This window comes from Nansenia antarctica, assembly GCF_963989245.1.
Source record: "Nansenia antarctica genome assembly, chromosome: 8".
NCBI classification, from domain to species: Eukaryota; Metazoa; Chordata; class Actinopteri; order Argentiniformes; family Microstomatidae; genus Nansenia; species Nansenia antarctica.
This window is the reverse complement of record NC_137678.1, coordinates 55,863,174-55,888,108: the sequence shown is the minus strand read 5'-3', so window position 1 is coordinate 55,888,108 and position 24,935 is coordinate 55,863,174. Positions and strand designations below refer to the sequence as shown.

The 24,935-nt window shown below is 45.7% G+C and overlaps 1 protein-coding gene across 2 annotated transcripts in view; it reads right to left on the bottom strand.

Moving 5' to 3' along the window:
* LOC308163215 (ankyrin repeat and BTB/POZ domain-containing protein 3-A-like) overlaps nt 1–24,375 on the bottom strand; it is a gene marked incomplete at both ends in the record, with an annotated part of 139,783 nt that extends 115,408 nt beyond the window's left edge. For both annotated transcript variants that reach the window (XM_080537390.1, XM_080537391.1), the window contains 2 exons: nt 23,004–23,394; nt 23,854–24,375. In XM_080537390.1, coding sequence (XP_080393516.1) covers nt 23,004–23,394; nt 23,854–24,375 — 913 coding nt within the window. The remainder of the gene's footprint in view (nt 1–23,003; nt 23,395–23,853) is intronic.
* Between the last annotated feature and the right edge of the window lie 560 nt (nt 24,376–24,935).

Genomic DNA, 24,935 nt, shown 5'->3' with positions numbered 1-24,935 from the left:
GAGGGAGAGTGGGGGAGGTGAGGGAGAGTGGGGGAGGTGAGGGAGAGTGGGGGAGGTGAGGGGAGAGTGGGGGGGGTGAGGGGAGAGTGGGGGGGGGGAGGAGAGAGTGGGGGTGAGGGAGAGTGGGGGGGGGTGAGGGAGAGTGGGGGGGGTGAGGGAGAGTGGGGGGGTGAGGGAGAGTGGGGGGGTGAGGGAGAGTGGGAGGGTGAGGGAGAGTGGGGGGGGTGAGGGAGAGTGGGGGAGGTGAGGGAGAGTGGGGGAGGTGAGGGAGAGTGGGGGGGGTGAGGGAGAGTGGGGGAGGTGAGGGAGAGTGGGGGAGGTGAGGGAGAGTGGGGAGGGTGAGGGAGAGTGGGGGAGGTGAGGAGAGTGGGGGAGGTGAGGGAGAGTGGGGAGGTGAGGGAGAGTGGGGGGGGTGAGGGAGAGTGGGGGGGTGAGGGAGAGTGGGGGAGGTGAGGGAGAGTGGGGGGAGGTGAGGGAGAGTGGGGGGGTGAGGAGAGTGGGGGGGTGAGGGGAGAGTGGGGGAGGTGAGGGAGAGTGGGGGAGGTGAGGGAGAGTGGGGGAGGTGAGGGAGAGTGGGGGAGGGTGAGGGAGAGTGGGGGGGGGGAGGGAGAGAGTGGGGTGAGGGAGAGTGGGGGAGGTGAGGGAGAGTGGGGGGGTGAGGGAGAGTGGGGGGTGAGGGAGAGTGGGGGGGGGTGAGGGAGAGTGGGGGGGGTGAGGGAGAGTGGGGGGGGTGAGGGAGAGTGGGGGTGGTGAGGGAGAGTGGGAGGGGTGAGGGAGAGTGGGGGGGGTGAGGGAGAGTGGGGGGGGGGGAGGGAGAGAGTGGGGGTGAGGGAGAGTGGGGGGAGGTGAGGGAGAGTGGGGGGGGTGAGGGAGAGTGGGGGGGGTGAGGGAGAGTGGGGGGGTGAGGAGAGTGGGGGGGTGAGGGAGAGTGGGGGGGGTGAGGGAGAGTGGGGGGGGTGAGGGAGAGTGGGGGGGGTGAGGGAGAGTGGGGGGGGTGAGGGAGAGTGGGGGTGGTGAGGGGAGAGTGGGGGAGTCGGCATGATGGATGCTTCCTGGGTAATTGTTCAGCTCCAGAGTTCCAGTTGCAGCAAGAAACAAGGAGAGGGAGAGAGAACGAGAAAGAGGGAGGGAGAGAGAACGAGAAAGAGGGAGGGAGAGAGAACGAGAGAGGGAGGGAGAGAGAACGAGGGAGAGAGAGGGAGAGAGAACGAGAGAGGGAGGGAGAGAGAACGAGGGAGAGAGAGGGAGAGAGAACGAGGGGGGAGAGAGTGAGAGAGGCATTGAGAGAAAGAGAATGAAAGAGAGAGTGAGAGAGGCATTGAGAGAAAGAGAATGAAGAGAGAGAGAGAGAGAGAGAGAGAGAGAGAGAGAGAGAGAGAGAGAGAGAGAGAGAGAGAGAGAGAGAATGAGACAGAGGAGGGAAGGCTCAGGAAGAAGTGAAGGAGAAGAAAGGCACCTGTCGCCTGGTGACACAGTCAGATACAGAAGAGGCAGATAGAGAGGTAGGGGCAGTGACCCGCATGAGCTGTTAGAGGAGGGAGATCCATATACTAGTCTTGCAGCATTAGAGGTACATGCCTCCGAATAATGCACCTGACAGAGAGTGGAACCCATCTCAGTGACCATGGAACATCCTGGTACAGACATACTACGTGCAGATGGTAGATTATGCAAACATAAGGCATAACATGACTCATCTTGACATTTTACTCTGGCATCTTTTACCACTGACGCATAGGAGTCATCCGTGCCTCATCAGATCAGATCTACAAATCTGTATTAGAAGATCAAAGGCGCCCAAAAAACGACATCTGTTTCTGTTGGGATCTCACGTCTAACTGTCAACTGTCATCACGGATTCTTCGAGTCAGACCGTCCCACTAGTATTCCTAGCGCTGTGCTAAACGAGAAAGTATATATAGATGTGAAACATTGCATTGTGGGAGCATTGTATTAGATTCTTGACATAAAGGCTTTGTCTCTCTCGAGCCCATGGCCAGCCAGTCGAGACTTCCCAAAACGCGAATTTGAGAAAGAGAGAGAGAGAGGGAGAGAGAGGGAGAGAGAGAGAGGGAGAGAGAGAGAGGGAGAGAGAGAGAGGGAGGTAGAGAGAGAGAGAGGGAGAGGGAGAGAGAGAGAGGAAGAGAGAGAGAGGGAGGGAGAGAGAGAGAGAGAGAGAGGGAGAGGGAAAGAGAGAGAGAGAGGGAGAGGGAGAGAGAGAGAGAGAGATTAAAAGAGAGAGAGAGAGAGAGAGGGAGATAATACCCGCCACCCTGAAAGCACATTTATATTTCTGAAGATGGGAGGAAAAACAAACTGCAATCGGGGCGACGGCACTGCAGAGCCTCTGGGAAATGATGATGGATTGTGGGTAGTGATGAGACAGGGAGGCTGGGTGGGAGTCTGAGCAGAGCTGTGCTGTGTGCTGGAGCTGGCGGATTATCCTGCTTCAATGTGAGGAGCCCAGATTGTCTCAGAGAGTCTCTTTTGTGTAGGTGTCTCTGCACAGCCGTGGTGAGTTCTGGTGTAATAATCTTTGCAGAGGTTGAGGTTGATAGGCAAGGAAACACCTGTGTGTGTGTGTACAGGCGTGTTGCCTGTGAATGACTGAATGTGATTTCAGCATCTTAATGCTGATGACATGTACACACTAGGTGAGGCTTTACTTGTTTGTCTACCTTTCACAGTGACGCGTTCGGATCATCACCTATTCTGCGTGTTTGAACAGCGTGACGGGTGGATGACAGCGTGTGTGTGTGTGTGTGTGTGTGCGTGTGTGTGTGTGTGTGTGTGTGTGTGTGTGTGTGTGGCAGTCATTCATGGTGAATCAGGGAGTGGTGAACAGAAGTCATGAGTCGTCATGCTGCACGTGTGTGTTATTCTCACCCTCGTGTCTGTCTGGACTTGTCAGTCCCACTGCCCAGGAGACCGATCAGGTTCAACCAGCCGGGTTACATAACAGCTCAGTCATCACCAGGCCACATAACCTCACAAGCTATCATCATGACCTCGCATCAAGAAAGAGTTGACAACCATTCTCCCATTCCCAATATCAGCTTTTAAGTGAATTGAATTCCAACTCTATCTATCAAATTCAGGATCAAGCTCTTGAGAGTCAACATGGGCCCAAGATAGCATTCAAATGAATCATGGCAGACATCTGGATAACAAGGTATGGCACAGAACAGGTTGTCTAAGAGAGAATACAAATGTCCAGAGGCAAGCCATAGATATAAATAAATAAATGTAATGTATGACGTTGGAATAGCAATGGTACATTGTTTTTGGGCACACAACAGATTTATATAAGATGCTGAAGCTCTTTATTGATTTGACATGAGATGGCGACTTCGTTCATCTAACTGCATCACGAGCTTGAGACTGAAACATTTTCCCTTTCTCACCCTTTCTTCTTCCTGGACAGATGACTCACTTCATGAGTGAGAACACATACGCTTGTTAAGAAGTGTAGATAAGATATGGCAGAGATAGCTTTTGAACGCTAGAACCAGAGCCTTGTACGGTATTTAAAAACAAGGCTCTGGTTGTAATAACACCAACTATGTGATGCAACTAATGACATCACTAATGACATCACCTAATAACACCAACTAATGACATCACCTTGGTCTGGTTGGCACACTTCCTGTAGTACGAGGCACAACACTTGACACATCCATTCCTTGTGGTAAGGAGTATAACCAACCAATCAGCAGATAGGAGATCAATCAGGAGACAGGAGATGACATATTAGGGAGCGTAATATGTCATATACATATGAAGGAGCGTAATATGTCATATACATATGAAGGAGCGTAATATGTCATATACATATGAAGGAGTGTAATATGTCATATACATATGAAGGAGTGTAATATGTCATATACATATGAAGGAGTGTAATATGTCATATACATATGAAGGAGTGTAATATGTCATATACATATGAAGGAGTGTAATATGTCATATACATATGAAGGAGTGTAATATGTCATATACATATGAAGGAGTGTAATATGTCATATACATATGAAGGAGTGTAATATGTCATATACATATGAAGGAGTGTAATATGTCATATACATATGAAGGAGTGTAATATGTCATATACATATGAAGGAGTGTAATATGTCATATACATATGAAGGAGTGTAATATGTCATATACATATGAAGGAGTGTAATATGTCATATACATATGAAGGAGTGTAATATGTCATATACATATGAAGGAGTGTAATATGTCATATACATATGAAGGAGTGTAATATGTCATATACATATGAAGGAGTGTAATATGTCATATACATATGAAGGAGTGTAATATGTCATATACATATGAAGGAGTGTAATATGTCATATACATATGAAGGAGTGTAATATGTCATATACATATGAAGGAGTGTAATATGTCATATACATATGAAGGAGTGTAATATGTCATATACATATGAAGGAGTGTAATATGTCATATACAGTATGTTGATGTATTTATAGGGCAAGACGGCAAAACGTAACAACTGTGAATCCATAACAGCAAGGCTTCACTCTGGGGAAAGCAGCAGGGTCTTGCCATCTTGCCACCCAGAAAAAATATCCCAAACGTAACCTCAGCGTAACCTCAGCGTAACCTCAGCGTAACCTCAGCGTAACCTCAACGTAACCTCAGCGTAACCTCAGCGTAACCTCAGCGTTGTCTTAAATACAAAACTGATGTTGTTTCATCATGAGCTGCTATGTCGCTGTGGCTGTCGCTACAAAAGAAGGTAGCCCACACTCACTTTTTCGTTGCTCCAATATTTTATTTAACAAGCAACAAGTCAAAAAGACGTTTCGACCGTGAGGTCTTCTTCAGTATAACAGGAAACAGAAAACAATGTCTTTTTTATACAAATGTCACATTGACAATCATTAGCCCCACCTGGTGTGTTGGAGCACGTATCAGTGTAGACATGATTGACAAAAAGTTACATGATTACATAGTATTGTTTTTTTCTTTTTTCTTTTTCTTTTTTATATAAACATACAAAATTTAGAAAATACACGAAATCAGATCCTAACTTGATTTCGACCTCCATGTTGACTATATCACCAAAAACACAAACAAATTTTCAAAGACAGGCTATATTCAAATTTGATTTCAAACTTCATGTTGACTACATCGCCAAAAACACAAACACATTTTCATAGACAGGCTATACTCAAATATTCATAGACAGGCTATACTCATAGACCCTCTGTTTTACAAAAAGGGCCTGATATCAAAGTCTTCATTTAAGCCTACAGGTGCCATTGTTTTCAAGTAGTCAATCCACCACACTTCTCTTTTTAGGAGAAGATTATCTATGTCACCTCCCCGTCTGGGGTAATGCACCTTTTCAATTCCTACATATCTTAAAGATGAGACATTGTGCTTTTCCTGTTTAAAGTGTACCGCTACTGGACTTTTCTCGTCCCCATTACGAATAGTGCTTTTTGTCAATCATGTCTACACTGATACGTGCTCCAACACACCAGGTGGGGCTAATGATTGTCAATGTCACATTTGTATAAAAAAGACATTCTTTTCTGTTTCCTGTTATACTGAAGAAGACCTCACGGTCGAAACGTCTTTTTGACTTGTTGCTTGTTAAATAAAATATTGGAGCAACGAAAAAGTGAGTGCGGGCTACCTTATTTTGTATCAATATTACTGCACAGTTTTAGCTCAGCACCGAAGACAGGAGAATGTGCGTTATTTTTTCTTTAAATGCTGTGGCTGTCGCTAACAACACATTTGAACAAAATCATTGTACACCACCGGCAAACTGAAAAGACCACACATCATGCTAACAGCCATTACCATAGACATTTGTGACACATTCTAATGCGTTGGTCCTCATATCGGCGACCGATCCAAATGTTCTGACTTTTCTTTTGAAACACAGAACGACGTTTCAACGTTGTTGAGAATCACAACACAAACTCGCTAGTCAAGCCAAAATACTGCAACAACGCAATGGATTGGGTGAGTAATCCCCACTGCTACCTAGTTAACTAGAACACTACTTTACATTGTTAGCTAGTTAACTATAACACTACTTTACATTGTTACCTAGTTAACTAGAACACTACTTTACATTGTTAGCAGGCTCACAAAACAAGCTGAGTTAGTTGACTAGCGATGTGTCAGATCATTACATCAGATATGAGGACCAAAGCATTAGAACGTGTCACATTATTTTGGCATTAGGCTACTAGCCAGCTAGCAACCACTGGTTGATGTCAAAGTAACTAAGTGTGATGCCGTCACAACTGCCCAAGATCACACGTAAATATATCAAGCACAGCATTCATACACAAATGAAAATCCTTTTACAAATCATGATGAAAAAAGAGATGTGTTGCTAATGCGTTACTTCAGGCTACTTTGATTCAGTTGCCCTGGAAGTATCCCAATGTATTGACTCAAGATCCAGGATTTTCGACAAATTACCCGTATCAGAACAAATTGCGTCTCACCTGTAATTATTACCTGTTCTGAGTCTCTCTGACATTTACCTTCTAAATTACCCCTCAGGATTATTCAAGTTGGAGTAAACAGACAGGCACGTGAGGGAGGGACTGTGGGCTGTGTGACACAGACACAGTCAGCCTGCAGAGGACACGTTCTCTGTCCTGAACGCCACACCAGATCCATACTAATCTTTACGCTAATCATGCTTGTTTCCCCCGGCGGTCCGCTGCTGTGTGACCTTTGTCTTTGTCTGATCCACCTAATTGAGAAGTCTTGTTTGTGTTGTTTTGGCGTCTGCCAACAAAATACAGGATTACATTCAACCCGGGTCCCTTTTTGCTCTCCCCTTTTTTTTTGCTCCAAAGACCGAAATGAAAATAGTAATTAGTGGAGATCCAAAATAGGATTGGGAGGCCGTTGAAAACAGTTAATTACAGCGTGATAAAGGAGGAAAGCCAAGCCAACAGAGCAGGGTGGGCTGCAGACTTGTCCACCTACCTTCACCCATAAAGAAACACTCAGGAGTTATGTTAGGATCTAGTGGTATGAATCACTCTCTCTCTCCCTCTCTCTCTCCCTCTCTCTCCCTCTCTCTCCCTCTCTCTCTCTCCCTCCCTCTCCCTCTCTCCCTCCCTCTCCCTCTCTCTCCTTCTCTCTCCTTCTCTCTCCCTCTCCCTCTCTCTCCCTCTCTCTCCCTGGCACATTAGGTTTCTACCCCATTCAGGCCCATTCAACAATAGAACATGAATATGAAATAAGCAATCCTCCATCATACAGTAGCAAGAGGGAAGTGAAGACATTGGTACGCTACACACCGGTGGGAGACAGAGAACTACTGTTTCCTTTCATCTTATCGTGTCACCTTATGTCCTCGTTCTGGGAGTAACAGCGAGCTCTGTTCACGGCCACAGTACAAACCTTCCCGACCGACCCTACATCGTCTGAGGGATGTCCAAATGTCAGGAGAAGAGGGACTCCCTCGCTCTACCGCTGCAGCTGAATGAAGAACGGCTCTGTCGGTTCTGCCCCCTGTGCCTCCCCTGTGTGGAGCGGGGACGGGGGGGAGGGGGTGGAGCGGGGGTCTCTGACGAGCGTTGGCGTTCGCCCGCGGTTGTCACCTCATGATTAAGCAGTCAGTGGGAACGGGTGGCGAAGGAGGAGAGAAGTAGAGAAAGGGGAGAAGGAGGAGAGGAGAGGAGAGAAGGAGGGGAGAAGGAGGAGAGAAGGGGAGAGGAGGAGAAGGAGGAGAGGAGAGGAGAAGGAGGAGAGGAGAGGAGGGGGGAGGAGAGGAGAGGAGAGGGGAGGAGAGAAGGGGAGAGGAGGAGAGAAGGGGAGAGGAGGAGAGAGGAGGAGAGAAGGAGGAGAGAAGGGGAGAGGAGGAGAGAAGGAGGAGAGAAGGGGAGAGGAGGAGAGAGGAGGAGAGAAGGGGAGAGGAGGAGAGAAGGGGAGAGGAGGAGAGGAGGAGAGGAGGAGAGGAGGAGAGAGGAGGCTGGGGGAAGGGGTATCGTGTGTGTACAGGCATCATTAATAACCCTGTTGATTATATATATACTATGTATCAGGATTGCCTACAGGACACCAGAATTGGTATTTCATGGGGATCTCCATCCCTGCCAAGGTGCTTCCCCCCCCCCCCGCAGGAACACAAAGCCCCCTGCAGCACCCTGTTTCCTGTCACAGTGACACCAGATGGTTCTCTGGTGGAGGAATCCAACTCCCTCATCCAGCTGAAGCCGGAAGAGCACCTTGTAGCCACAGAGGCGTCGTCAGATCTTGAAACATTGGGGGCTTAACCCCCCCTAACCTTGGTTGTAATTGGGGGGTAATTGCGGTAAATCGATGGTAAATGGTAAATGGACTGCACTTAGCAGTCTTTTTTGCTGCTCCAAAGCTGCTCCAAAGCGCTTTACAACGGCCTCTCATTCACCCATTCACACACACATTCACACACCAATGGCAGCAAGCTACCATGCAAGGCGCCGGCCCGCTCACTGGGAGCAATTTTGGGGTTCAGTGTCTTGCCCAAGGATACCTCGACATGTGGCCAGCCGGGGCTCGAACCGCCGATCTGTCAACCTTGTGATCATTAGGCGGCGACTCTACCTCCTGAGACACAGCCGCCCCAAACATCGATGGCGTTTGGTTTTTTCCGGATCCAGAGATCCGGGGCTATTCATGAAACACTCGGCCAAATAACATCTTCCACTACAGTGTCTGAAATAAACACTATTTTGTATGAAAAAAAACAAAAGACACTTTCTAAACACGTTCTCTTACTAGCCAGCTACTCTGTTACTAGAATAGAAATGGCCACGAAGTTCGCGCGTGTGCGTTTGTTTGTTTACATTTCGTCTCCTTCCTGCTCGTCTTCACAGCCTAGAATATGACACGCCCACTGATGATGTCATTGACACGCCCACTGACGACCTCACGGTTCTATTTTTTGGTTCCAGCTGAGAACCAACTTTTCAGGTTCCAAACCAAACCTTTATTTTCAGTCTGAACGCGCCGGCCGGTTAAAAATTAGGTTCGGCAACCGGAACCGGAACAGAGCCTTGCCGGTGTGAAAGGCCTATCTGGAGCCATACAACCAAACCAACATCTCATCATGGGTTGGGATGACATTGAGTCACGGGATGATAACCTATACTAGAGACTCACAGTAGGTAAAAAGCGAAACAGACTTATATAGCTCCTTATTCCAAAGCACTTTACAACGGCCTCTCATTCACCCATTCACACACACATTCACACACCAATGGCGGCAAGCTGTGTTCACACACCAAGGCGCCGGCCCGCTCACTGGGAGCAATTTGGGGTTCAGTGTCTTGCCCAAGGACACTTCGACATGTGGCCAGCTAGGGTTCTGCCAACCTTGCGATCATTAGACGCTCTACCTCCTGCGCCACAGTCTCCTCAATACAAGGTTATGGGTCACAGTACTGCAGTGTAATATGGCTTTGACAGATGGATGCTTAACCCATTCTGTTTGAGGAAGACAACTGGCAGAGACAGGGGAGATGAAGACAGAACTCCAGATGTCAACAAAGGGCACCACAACATCCCAACCTCTATTCTAGTTTCATCATTACAGAGCTGGTCTAATGTCTTCTAATTGACATGAGTTTTTCAGCTTGGAGACGAGACTCAAAACACTTACATTGTATAGCAGATACACATAAATCACATACGGTAAATGTAAAAATAATTAAATAATATAAAATAAATATAAAAGTATAATAATAATTATAATAATAATAATAATTAAATTATGTATTTATTATTTATAAATAGTATTTATCTTGAAGTTATAGTAATGAACAAGCACACATGTAATCCTCTTCTATACCTACACACACACGCATGCACACGCACACACCCACCCACACACACCCTCTCTCTCTCTCTTTCTCTCTCTGACGCAAACAGTCAGTTCTGCTCCATGTGTCGCTGTGGCAATCTTCCTGAAATAATAGGAACACCCCCCCCCCCCCACATAGCTGAACACCCCCCCCCCCCACGTAGCAGAACAAGCTGAGAGGTGAAGAGGGACTGGCTGCTTTGGCTCCTCTGTCCTCATTTACCTAATGCTGTTTTCCTGAGGCACACACATCCCCGTAACAACAGACTGTGTACAGACACCATTAATGCCCTGTTGATTAGCAGCACAATGACACACATATTAGTCAGTGTCAATTGGAACATCGGAATCGTTGCTTTGGCATTCCACTACCAGCTTGAGCAATTAGGTTGCTCATGGGTGTACGCTTGTGTAACACAAGCCCTCTGTGTTGTAAGCCGGTGTGTGTGATGTCACCGGCTGTAACATCTCATGTGTCAGAGGAGGTGTCGCGGGGAGGCCATGCAGCCGTGGCTGAACTCCTTAGCCCTCTCTGAGCTCCACACTAACAGGGGAACAGACTCCGGCCTCTGATAGGCCAACACGGCTGGGGAGACGTTTGTCCCTTGGACAAATTGTTTTTCTCCGGTAGAAATCACTGAAAACAAAAAAATTTAAAAAAGAAATCTCTCTCCAAATCGATGTGGCTTGCGATGTCAGAACATGTGAAACGGAAAATTGCTGCTGTGCTTTTTGGACCCAGTCCTCTCTCATTACACACAAGCAAGTACAAGCAGGGATGGGAAACAGGTGCAGAGAACTGCTCACCATCTCTCCCAAAGCCTTTAGTCTTGACTGGTCAAACATGAGCAGCAGAGCAGACCGAGCCAACCTAATGGTGTTGTAGTCGGGAGTGAGCTGCCGCTAAGCACTACCAGGGATTTACAGTACTTCCTGTCAGTGGTCACCCTGAATAGAAACGTGATCAAACGTTCTCAGTCCTCAAGCAAGGTGAAGCAAGGTGACACACAGCTGTTAGGCTCTAGCACGAAGCCACACAGACACATATAAAACATGTTTTCACTAGCAGTCCCAAGCCACCATACATGTACAGTACAGAGAGGTCTGATGCGATGCTTCGGTTTATCAGGTTTTTCATCGTCAGTAAAAGACTGATACTGAGACGGGGGAGGCTGGTGGAGGTGATAATGGGAGGACGGGCTGACGGTAACACATGGAACGGAATGAGGAACGGTACCAACGCGTGAGCTTAGAATTATAAGGTTCTATCTCCGTTTAGGGCAGTTCAGAGATATTGAGCGTCAAAGTTTTTACATTCCAATATGTTTTGTGAGATGGAACCTTTGTATTTTATGAATTACTAACTAAAAAATTTCAACACTTTAAAAAAATAGCACCACACAGGCATTAATAAACACCTAATGGATCAGCTTATGTAAAAAACTCAATTTTGACCAAAAATGGAGATAGAACCTTATAATTCTAACGTCACGAACTGTTACCAACCAGCCTGCCGTGGAGGCGGGAACAGGAAGCAGCTGATATTGGGGAAACGAGGACTGTCGAAGAAACGTCTCCACACTGAAAGGGGGAATAACTTTCTAAATGTACAGAGATGCACTAACTCACACAACCCCATGGGCTGCTTTTAAAAACGTGCTTTTTTGTTTATATCAGTCGTGACAGAAAAATGGTATGGTGCAGCAATGTCTGAATGAAAACATTGTATAAAGACACTGTGTACTGTAAAAGCATATCGATTGCACTCTTATGCCAACCACACACAAATGCAATGGCGAAGAACTGAGACGACATTAAACCAAAACATTGCACAAACATAAGAAGTAGGATGTGGTAACACCCTGAATACTATTTATTTTAGGATCATAGTATGGCCGTCAGAAAGTGTTACTGGTGCAGCGTCTCATACCAAATGTTATCCAGATGTCTAAACATAAGGAAGCAAGACGCCAGAATGCACATAACCTCCCAGAGATGCAAGACACCAGAATGTTCATAACCTCCCAGAGGTTCTTTAAGAGTACCCACTGTTCCACTTGTTCTGGGGTATCCTTCTAAACATTATATTAACATAGACGATCTTCAGATAAACATTATATTAACATAGACTATCTTCAGATAAACATTATATTAACATAGACGATCTTCAGATAAACATTATATTAACATAGACGATCTTCAGATAAACATTATATTAACATAGACTATCTTCAGATAAACATTATATTAACATAGACTATCTTCAGATAAACATTATATTAACATAGACTATCTTCAGATAAACATTATATTAACATAGACGATCTTCAGATCATTTTATTGTAGTTGGTCAAATATTGATCGCCAGATATAAATGAAAACTCTGCTTGGATGTGAAGTGCCTGTCTGTGTTTATACTAATTACCTTCAGGCAATTCTATTCTAGTGTACAACATGGTAGAGATCTTGCAATGGCTACTATATACAACATATACATGTACATCTATACAATAACATTATTTACACCGTTAGTAACATGTATGATAAAGTATGATGATTCAATGAACTCTCAAATGTGATACGTTTGCACTGGATTTGAACCCCAGTCTCCCACATACTGACCAACTGTACTAGTCACTGAGCTACGGAGAGACGGAAGTGGATTCAGATATGAAACATATATGGGTTATGGGTTATATCATGCCCATGGAGGAGGATGTCAACATGATCTGGCAATTTACAAACTGGAATACAAAGAGCCCAACCCAAACTGTTTTAAAATCTCTCCCTCTCACTCACACACACTCACACACACACACACACACACACACACACACACACACACACACACACACACACACACCCTTGGGGCCCTCTCATAAGTGTGTGAAATACTAGAGCAGGAGGATGTTGGAGTCTGGGGGAGTGGCGCTGCTGATTGATGCCTGCTGGCTTTAAACACATCACAAGTTTTACAAGAACAATCCTGCTCATTAACCCGCCACATAATGCCCCTTCCACAAGACTGCATATGAAAGTGACCTTTACTGCATCATAACGAAAGAAAAGAACAGAAACAAAGTCAACAATTAAGTGCAGCCAGTTACTATATAAATTACAATGGAAATGTCATAACAAATGAAAACACAATTAAAAAGACGATCAGGTGTATGTCGAAGCTTACTAGTCTAAAAAAAGATGACAATAATGATAAATAAAAAGCACAGCGATGTGGGGTAAAGTTTATCTTCTTCTATTCCTGAGACTGAGACAGCCTTCAACTGCTCAATTAACCACCAGGAATATACAAACTGTATATAATATATATGAATATACATACTGTATATATACAAACTGTATATAATATATATGAATATACATACTGTATATAATATATATGAATATACAAACTGTATATATACATACTGTATATAATATATATGAATATACATACTGTATATATACATACTGTATATAATATATATGAATATACATACTGTATATATACATACTGTATATAATATATATGAATATACATACTGTATATATACAAACTGTATATAATATATATGAATATACATACTGTATATATACATACTGTATATAATATATATGAATATACATACTGTATATATACATACTGTATATAATATATATGAATATACATACTGTATATATACATACTGTATATAATATATATGAATATACATACTGTATATATACATACTGTATATAATATATATGAATATACATACTGTATACTGTATATACATACTGTATATAATATATATGAATATACATACTGTATATTATACATATGAATATACATACTGTATATAATATATATGAATATACATACTGTATATAATATATATGAATATATATGAATATACATACTGTATATAATATATATGAATATACATACTGTATATATACATACTGTATATAATATATATGAATATACATACTGTATATAATATATATGAATATACATACTGTATACGTCCTTTATGCTGGGGAAAGCACCTTGACACCAGGGTCTTTTTTTTCATGTGTGCCCCGATTGTGTAACATAATAACCAAACACATCACCAGTATGATTACAGCACTTACGTAGATATAATTGCTCAATTGAAGTATGGACTCTGGCTAGTATGGAGTGCTGCCTTAAGCTAATCAAGAAATAATACAAAACACTTCCTGAATTTCAACAAACATTCAAACTAACCAGATTTTCCCTGAACTGTTTCTCTGTTCCTTTTCTATGAATTGGGCTGTGTTACTGGAAGCCAGTCAACTGTTTTTCGCTTTCGGTCAGGATCATGACTCAAATCGTGTGAGAGGGCTTTGCTCAATCACAACTAGCTCTGCAACATCAGCCTCTAGTGAGTAATCCTATTGAGACGACAAAACACGGCGTAGTAGTGTAGACTCTGCTGCAGGAGGGGATAGTTTGTATAGCGTTAGCTATCACCTTGAGCAGAACGGCTCTTGGGAAATGTCTGAAGTACTTCTGACAACAAAACACACCGTTGCGACTCGTTCCTGGCAGATACAGAAGGTCCCTCGGCGGAGCGGGGAGGACAGAACATTGGTTCAGGCACGTGGGTGGCTCTGGAAAGGGCAGATGGAGGCGACTTCGTGAGCAAAGACGGGTAATAGGGCAGAGACAGGAGCTCCTGCTGAGATAGGAGATGATGGAAGGTGGGGAGGCGGAGGGGGGGGGGGTACATCTTCAACACACTGGGGATCGCTGATAACAGGAAACGTGTGGTTCTCTGAGCAGACGTGTGAGGTGATGCGAGGTCGCCGGTTTTGATTTTCCTTCACTGAACCGAGTCACCTTTCCACAACGGTGTTATGCTGCACTCTGACTTAGAGATATACTTGTGTATATTATTTTGAATCTCTGGATCTACACTGAAATAAACTATAACAAACAATCACATAATGTGATGTGGTACAAAAGGGAATGCATTGCCAATTAGCATTGTGATATGGGTTCACGCCACGCAATGTCGACCAACCATTTGATTTGTGAAGAGCAACAATGTTTTACTAAATGTGACTTTGGGTTTACTGTAGTGCAGGGGTCCCCAAACTACGGCCCGCGGGCCGAACACGGCCCGCCCCCACACTTGGACCGGCCCTTTGAACAACGTGTAATTTCTAACTGCAATTGCGGCATTGCACCGACGTGGTGGCGGGGGCGCTGTTTCGCAAATAATTGGAAATAAATTTCCACCATAAATTGATGCAGAAAGGGCACAAATTGCATCTAAATTCACCAGAATGCAAGAAATTAAGTGTTTGATGCTTGTTTAAGGACCCCCAGACAGCCCTGCTTCATGGGTCCCCCCGTGTATGATGAGGGTCCTCCCTCAAGTATCAGAATGTAAAACTGATTATATTTCATTGACATATCACTATAGGTATAAATTCCATCCAAATTCAACTGTTTAGACTTTGTTTGCATCCACCAGTGCTCTCCTGCGCACAATTGCTTTGCGCAACCGCCTCCATTCCACTCCGTTCCATATTATTTTATGTTAGAGACCAACCCAGGCCCCCCCATCACAGAAAGGAAAAATGATGTGGCCCTCACAGAAAAAAGTTTGGGGACCCCTGCTGTAGTGGGTTACATTGTTTTGGCCAAGTTTCACCAAGTTTCTCGACCAGTTGACTGGCATTGGCCGGTGCCAGTTGGTGATGAATGTGGCGTCCTCGGGATTGGCCGGGTCACGTATGACACCCCACCCAGCATCTGTCCCGTCCCGCCGAGGCGTGGGCGTCACCAGCCTAGCAGGGGTCAAGGGTCAACAGATGGGCTGGTTCCACACAGAGAGCCAAACATGTCTGTCAACATGGCCAGTGTGACGTCCTTGCAAAGGAAAAGGTGTCTAAAGAAGTTATTGAAAACCGTTGGTGGCCAAAGGTGTTTGAACTGAGAGAGTATGCGAGCCAAAAAGACACGTAACATATTGTTATTGTTGCTGCACAACCGTAACACGAAACGTATGCCATACACAATACAGGATACACAACCTCATATTTAGACCCCTAACCCTTAGCAGTATCACACACATATCAGCGTCTTTGAGCCTCGGAAAAGCGCTATATAAATCCAATGAATTATTATTATTATTATATCATACACATCATACCCATCTATACACCTACTGAAAAACATATAGGCTACGCATTCACTGCAATGTACAGTAAATCGCTTTGGATAAAAGCGTCAGCTAAATGGCATATATTACATATAATAATATATATTACATACCAAAATAAGAGAGAAAGAAATAATCCGTTTACACACTGTGACCTCATGAAAACGCTTGTTCTAGGAGCAACTGTTCTCTACATAATGGTAAATGGACTGCACTTATATAGCTGCTCCAAAGCTGCTCCAAATCGCTTTACAACGGCCTCTGGGAGCAACTTTGGGGTTCAGTGTCTTGCCCAAGGACACTTCGACATGTGGCCAGCTGGGGCTCGAACCGCCGATCTGCCAACCTTGTGATCATTAGACGGCGACTCTACCTCCTGAGACACAGCCGCCCCTAGTAATGGTGGCATCCCTGCAAGGCATCCTGGTCCATAGCCAGTAGGGTTCCCGCCCCACAAGCAAGAAACGTGGCCAGCACAAGAAGGACCAGAGGTCTCGGTTCTGTGCGGCTCCCCGCCGTGTTCGACCGATGACTCTTAATCTTAATGACTAATCGATGAGCACAAGCGTTAATTAATGAGAGCAACATGGTAATTATATCTCCCAGGGACGCGCGCCAACGCCCCCTCTCCACCTCCCCTCGCTGCCAGCCAGCTATCTGCCGTTTCAATCCATTGCCCGCCGCAACATTATGCATCCATCTGCCTATCCTCCTAACCTCCTATTCCCTCCTCTCTTTCCAGTCTTATTCTGCTGAGTGATTCCCTCTTCTCACACGCAGGGATTCGTTTCTCGGTCGGTCACGCTTCTCTCATCTCTCACTGTTTTACTTTCTCACCGACCCACTTCTGTGCTTTTAACCGTTCTCTCTCTCTCTCTCTCTCTCTCTCTCTCTCTCTCTCTCTCTCTCTCTCTCTCTCTCTCTCTCTCTCTCTCTCTCTCTCTCTCTCTCTCTCTCTCTCTCTCTCTCTCTCTCTCTCTCTCTCTCTCTCTCTCTCTCTCTCTCTCTCTCTCTCTCTCTCTCTCTCTCTCTCTCTCTCTCTCTCTCTCTCTCTCTCTCTCTCTCTCTCTCTCTCTCTCTCTCTCTCTCTCTCTCTCTCTCTCTCTCTCTCTCTCTCTCACCCGATAGTCCTCCTTTGAGGCTGTGTTCTTTAGTTCCTCTGGTTACAAGGAAGATCAATATTCTGCTCGGGGTGACTCCATGCAGATATATATACCCCTCATAAAGACCGTGGGACTGTGGGACACCCACCAAGACGTTCAGACTAAAGTAGTTTAAAGCGTTTAGCATGCGGGATGCTGCTGTGAAAAAGACCTCAGAGCATAATCCCAGTGAGGTGCCACACCAACCTCCATTATTCTCAAAGAAATACAATACAGATAGAGTCTCAGTGTGTGTGTGTGTGTGTGTGTGTGTGTGTGTGTGTGTGTGTGTGTGCGTGTGAGTGTGTCTGTGTGTAGGTGTGCGTGTGTCTGTGTGTAGGTGTGCGTGTGTCTGTGTGTGTGTGTGTGTGTGTGTGTGTGTGTGTGTGCGTGTCTGTGTGTAGGTGTGCGTGTGTGTGTGTCTGTGTGTAGGTGTGCGTGTGTGTGTGTGTGTGTAGGTGTGCGTGTGTGTGTGTGTCTGTGTGTAGGTGTGCGTGTGTGTGTCTGTGTGTATGTGTGCGTGGTGTGGTGTGTGTGTCTGTGTGTAGGTGTGCGTGTGTGTGTCTGTGTGTAGGTGTTCGTGTGTGTGTCTGTGTGTAGGTGTGCGTGTGTGTGTCTGTGTGTAGGTGTGCGTGTGTGTGTCTGTGTGCATGTGTGTGTCTGTGTGTAGGTGTGCGTGTGTGTGTGTGTGTGTGTGTCTGTGTGTAGGTGTGCGTGTGTGTGTGTGTGTGTGCGTGTGTGTGTGTGTGTGTAGGTGTGCGTGCCAGGTCGGGATTTAGCAGCTGGAGGGTTTGCAGCTCATGGCTCTGCAGTCGTGTACAGGGTGAAGACCAGTTCACCGTTGCAGATTGCAAGCACTGCAGAGGTGTGTGTGTGTGTGTGTGTGTGTGTGTGTGTGTGTGTGTGTGTGTGTGTGTCTGTCTGTGCCCATCATGTCCGCAGGCTTATCTTAGCCTCATTGGAATTCGGTGCCGTAGCTTATTAGCTTCATCCCTCTTCCCTGAGGGAACTGTTGTGCTCTTACACTTTATTAGCTAATAAGTTAATCAGAGGACAGGCTCATCGTAATGCACAGAACGGAATGAGGAATGGTATCAAACACGTATTCCAACTCAAGCATTACAATGAGCCCGTCCTCAGATTTCTACCTCCACCAGCCTCCCCTGCCACACAAGCTGTTCCATTATGAGCTAATGACGATACTGGGAGCGCAGAAGGACATCGGTGTATGAAGGGAGAAGTACAGTTTGTCGTAGCTAATAAAAACTCTCTCCCCACAGTGATCCGCAATGATGTCCCCTACCTTGGACACCTTCAAAACCCACCTCTTCACCGAGGCCTTCGGCCCCTAGTTTAGTTTTGTCGCTGTCTCTGTGTTTTCCTGTTTTGTCTGTCTGACTGTTTTTCTGTACAATTTCTAAAGTGTCCTTGGGTTCCTTGAAAGGCACTCTATAAAAGCAAAATATTATTATTGTTAAAAAGGCATTGTGGGACAGCAGAGGTGTTCTCTCACAGTGGCTCTCTCACATCTCTCTCTCTCTCTTCGATAAAAAGAGGTGAATATAAAAGGAGGTTGTATATAAAAATACATCGCAGCCAGCTTGCCCGAGCCGGGTGCTCCTCGCATCTCCGCCGGAAAGGCGGCAATCTGTCAGCTCATCTGCGAGACCTCCTCCCGAGAGAGAGAGGGACGAGCGCGGGCAGGAATGATAACAGGAGCGGGACCACCATGCCAACGTCATCTGGTTTACAAGTCTATACGGTCTTAAACCACGGACGAAAATAAACACACTCCCCCAAAAACAATGAACGCAATCTGGGAGGGTTGGTGGCCAAAGACGCCGCTGTGCTGATTTAATAAACGGGATGTGGCAGCAGGCTGAGCTATGCCAACAACACGTGGTGTCGTCCACGCGCCCGCAGAGAGAGAGAGAGAGAGAGAGAGAGAGAGAGAGAGAGAGAGAGAGAGAGAGAGAGAGAGCTAGCGTCTCAGGTGGAGACCTTGCAGAGGGGTCACACGTTACGATCAGCTACAGTCAAGTGACGACGCTGCTCGTTTTATGACGCTCGTTCATCATTAGATGAGCGTGTCTGTCGTGTCTGTGTGACGTGTCTGTCACTATGACCTTCAAGATGAGGTTTGCTTTTCTCCTAGGGAATTAAAGCCCTTCAACATCACACTGTAGATCCCTCAAATATGTGGTCCGCATGTCGGCAACCAATCAAAATGTTCTGACTTTTATTTTGAAACACGGAAATACATTTGAAAATCGCCACACAAACTGGCTAGTCAAGCCAAAATACTGCAACACAATGTATTCGGTGAGTAATCCCCACTGCTCCCTAGTTAACTATAACATTGTTAGCAGGCTCACAAAACAAGCTGTGTTACTTAACTAGCGAGTGTGTCATTGATTTTCAACAACGCGGAAATGTATTCAAATTTTTCTAAAGACATTAAATCGGATGCCGACTTGCGGACCAAAACACTAGACCGTGTCACATGTATTCCACATGTTAAACCCTTCCTACTACAGTAACACCTCTACCCTGTCAACACCCACCTAACTCGTATTCATCCTCTCAGGCTGTCTCTCTTTCATGAGGTTATCCTTCCATCTGTTCCCCCAAACCAGTTCTCTCTTTCCCAGGAAAGCTCCCTCCCTTCCAACCTCTCCTAGTCTCACACGATCATTCTTGTCTCATTTCTAGCGTGTTCCACCTGTTGTGAGCTCCTCAGAGGACCTCTGGGTAGGCGGAGGGGCGGGGTGGAGGGGGGGGCGGGGTGCAGATGGGTGGGGTGCGTGACATCCGGCGGGGGGGTGTGGAGGAGAGGGGTGTGACAGAGATCAGGGGAGTCATATGAAACGCCTCGCTGGTTAGTCAACATGCAACACGGAGGAGGTCACATGAGAATCATGTATGTTTTTGAACTGCGGGAGGAGGGCGGGGCATTGGGCAACACTGGAGTCTTGTGAGTTGCACCACGCACGTGGCATCGGTAGGCCATTATAGTCAAGGGCCTAAATTACTTGGCGAGGTGTATCTTACTGATTCCCCTGTGCTTGTAGAAATTAACCCTTTCTTTAAATGTTATTCCCATTACTTAATAACCATTACTTCCCATTACATCCCATTAACTCCTTCTGTTTGCTTAGTTCATCTCACATTTCCATTGTTGTGACTCGCAGAGTGTTTAAGAGCTTCATGCATATAGATGAGCTGCTCAATTATTAATCTCTGGGCCTGACAGCGACATTTTAAACACACTTGTTTATTAATTAGATAAGTAAGACCCTCCTGTAAGCAGAGAAGAGACAATAGAGTCGTAACATTTTATAGGATTTTGCTGGCACCCAAGGGAGTATATACAGTAGGCCTATATCCCCATGGATAAAAATGGATACTGCAGGTTGACAATAAGTTTTTTTGCGTGCAAAACTGCAACCTCCTCTCTGTCTTTTCACAGGAAATGATGTCATAGTACAACAGGTGGGAGAGGGGGTTTTTCAGAACACTGCATGGTGCGGGACTTCCTGTCAAGACAGCATCTGTCACTGTATTGTCTGAACAAACGACTCCACTCTGAATGTCACTGACTCCAGTACAGTGGATCAGTACATTCCCATAGGCCATACGTAACTGATCCAGTGTTTCCTCTATATGCATTTATTCGTGGCGGGCCGCCACGAATGAATTTCCTCCGCCACTAATTGATTCAGACAGTCCACTTTGATTCAGGCTGCGCAGAAAGGCAGCGAGTTATTATGACCGGAGAACAGAAAAAAAGCAGATTGAAGCTAGATTTAGGCCGCTTCCAGACCTACATTTCGTTACGATTTAGGGCGTAGTTATTTACAATATGTTACAATGTTGCAATTAACCTCGTCGTTTGTGTTCGCACTGCAATCGAGACTGAATCGCTCTCAACAGGCGCGACGCGCTTTTAAAACAGTTTTGTGATTGGTCCGAATTTAGCGGGACATTTGGATTTCTCTTTTAGCCCGTCGCCGGTCCCTTTAATCCCGTATCCTAATCGAAAATGCAACATCATCAGCGACGACTGTGGGTTATTGCATTTACTGCTGTTCTCTGGTTCATGTTCTTATATATATATCCTGGAGGAAACACTGTGATCCCACTCAACAACAGAGCTGGGAACAGTGTGACATGTGCCGGCATGTACCTACATAAAGACATAATTGAAAAGAGGATACACCTAGGCCTAATCATCTCTGTTTCAGTATGAGGCCCCTTGTCAGAGTATTGAGTATCTGTCCCAGCACTGCCATTCTCCTCTGAACAGACGTTGATGTTCTTACTTCAATGCCACTAAAACGAATGTAAACTCAATGTAAAGCAGTCCTGCTTTCCCATAAAGACTAGAACACTTTTAGAGGCTGAACACCAAAACATAATAAAGACGAAGCGAATCTGGCACTTGAGTTAAAACATGGTATGGTACGACTATGATCATCCCAGTGTGACTCAACATTTAATATGAAACCCCAGTTGGAACATGGCTCTTCATTAAATATCCCCTTCTGTTAAACGCTCGCTGCCAACCAGGACCACAGGGACAGATTACACCTCCTGGAGTGAAATAACACAACCAACAAGGCCATCGCAGATACTGACAACACCAACACACACACACACACACACACACACACACACACACACACACACACACACACACACACACATTTGAAGTATGTCTTGGATACTAATGATTTATATCAGAGTTAACATGCTTGTACCCACTTAGAATTTGACTCCACATTGGCGTCAAAGATGCTTGTCTCCATGATGGAACATGTTTGATCATCTCAGCCATAAATACTAAATACCTGCTACCTGTTTTGACTGTTATGCTGTAGGGGCTTTGCATTCCGAAACACAAGATAAGCATAATAATATATTCGTTTTTTTTCTAAGATAAGCTACTGGTTAGGGATGATACATCTTCGAAAGACTGTGAAGCCTTTTTGGTGAGCTTAATCAGATGCAGGTGACCAGTTACGTTTTAACCATTTAGCAGCCAGACACTTGTATCCAAAGTGACATACAATCACACAACAGTGTGGTGTCCCCAGGGGTTCCCAGGTGGGACCATGGCCTGATAACCAGTCCATCTCACTATCCACGAGGCTCCCACTACCCCCACTTACTTACATAATTCTCAAATTATTTGGTCAATGTTGCTTTGCCAAATAGATAAAATAATAATAATAATAAAAACAGTTCCATATGCATGCCTATCAACAGTGTAATCATATTTAGTATTATTTTTCCAGGTCATATTCAATATGAAACACATGTATTGGCTGCATTAGGCTACAATAAACGTGCTTGCCGAATAGGCCGAAAGTCAATTATCCACCCAAAGTTGATCATCTCAGTGACGCAACACAATACTAGAGAGAAAACGGCCAATGATGATGTGACCAACAACACAGTGTGTGTGAAACCAAACCACTTGCTAACAATCGTATTCAACAAACAAATGCATTAACATAACATCATCCAACATTACACCGCTGTTATATTAAGGGCTGACAAGTGGTGAGTTTAGAATGAGACGGTTCTATCTCCGTTTAGGGCAGTTCAGAGATATTGAGCGTCAAAGCTTTTACATTCCATTATGTTTTGTGAGATGGAACCTTTGTATTTTATGAATTACTAACTCAAAAATGTCAACATTTAAAAAAAATAACACCACACAGGCATTAATAAACACCTAATGGATCAGATTATGTAAACAACTCAATTTTGACAGAAATGGAGATAGAACCTTATAATTCTAACGCCACGGAGTGTTAACTTTCTTACCACTGGCATTCTTCCCGCATATGAGATGCTGGCAGGGCTGCAGGAGGCCCCAGATCTCAGAGTCGTTACTGATGGCCTGCTCCAGGGTCTCCAGCGTGAACCTGGGGGTCCCGTTCTCCTTCTGGACGCACGCGCTGCGCATGGCCCGACCCCACACCTCCCTGAACAGGCTCTCTATGCAGGCCGTCAGGTAGATGGCCGCGTGCTCGTGGATCCTCAGGGCCACGCGGCTCTCCGCCATCCACTTGAAGAACTTCCCCACAGAGAAGGCCAGCCCGCAGCGCGCCGACTTGCCCCGGCTGAACCTGTCCCCGGTGCTCATGTTGTAGAGGGACAGGGCGCCCAGCGCCGCCGTGATGCACTTCACAGAGATGGTCCAGGACAGGGCCACCTTGGCAGAAAGAGGATCAAAGGGTCAACTGATTGTCATTCAGTCATTCAAAAAAAAAAAAAAAAAAAAAATCACCAGGTACGAGGAGGAAGAAGGGCTTTGATAGTCACCAGTTGTTTTCACAGATTATTTGTTTATTTACATTATCTGTTTTCTATTGTTGGTAAATATGTAAATACGTAAATAAATTTGATTTAATTTTTAAAAATATTATATTAATATTGAAGTTAACTGCAGATTATTAATTATTAATCTCTGAGTATTGGAGAAGGGGTAGGATTAAATAAGTTTATGCTTTTTCCTACTCCTTTTCGGACATGTTAAGTAAATAGTGTTTTTTTTTGTTTTGTTTTGTTTTTTTCTTGTTTTTTTTCTTGTTTGTTTTTTGTTATTATAACTATTTCTTTTTTCACATGTTCGAAATAAAGCTTTCATTCATTCTTTCATTCATTCATTCACCTTGACGGCGCTCTGGACCTCGTGCTTGGTGCACTTGGCGTAGCGCAGGCTCAGCCGCTGCGACTCCCGGGCCACCCGCACCAGCGCGCGGCTGACCAGCGCCGAGAGCTTGGCCAGGACCTCCCGGGAGGGGATGTGGGCCACCGGGAGCTCCGAGTCTTCCTGCTTGCCCAGGGCGCACTCCACCTCGCCCAGGCTCCACGGCACGTCCTCCCCCTCCAGCTCGGGCAGCCTGGCGCACTGGCCCCCGGAGCATGGGCACCCCTCCGAGACCCCCTCCGTGTCCTCCAGGACGGTGTTGACCGTGTCCAGGCTGTTGTGGCGGCTGTGCATGGACTCGGTCAGATGCCAGCGGTCGCCCCCGTGCCCGTGCGCCGCGTGTGACAGATGCGTGGTGTCCACCGAGCAGCACAGAGACCCGCTGGACGACCGGACGGAGCCCGCGGCTCCACCATAACCGGAGTCGAGCGTTAGATCCTCCAGCGTTCTTCTCACCGGCGTCTTACCTGCCTGGCCTGCCATCACTGCACCTATGCATACTGCAGCTCTGCTTTGTTCCAATAAAATGCCACAAACCAGGACCAGGTCCCTCCCCGACCGACCGTCGCAGCTATTCCAGCGCAAAGGAGTTCTGTTTTACTTCCCAATTCCAAGTTTCCCGTCTCGTTAGAAGGGATGAAGTGATGAACGCTCGCGCTGCCGTATGTGTCCGCCTTCGTGCACTGGCTGGAAATAATATGCCTTCAGATTGCCTCTTGCCTCCCTCCAACTTCGTGATGTGCGTAACCGGAGAGAGAGCGCGCGAGCCCACACACACACACACACACACACACACACACACACACACACACACACACACACACACACACTCACGCACACACGAGCCCACTGCATCAGGAGCTGCACGGGAACTCTGAGAGGGGCGGGGCTACGCACACAGAGGGCTGGAACAGGCCAATCCCCTGCCTCGATCACTCCTGACGGACAGACAGGTTGACAGCGCGAGGTTTCCGATGTGGCCCACCTGGTGCAGTCCTTATTGCGGTGATTCCTTGATAAGAACATGATCGAACAATGAAGAT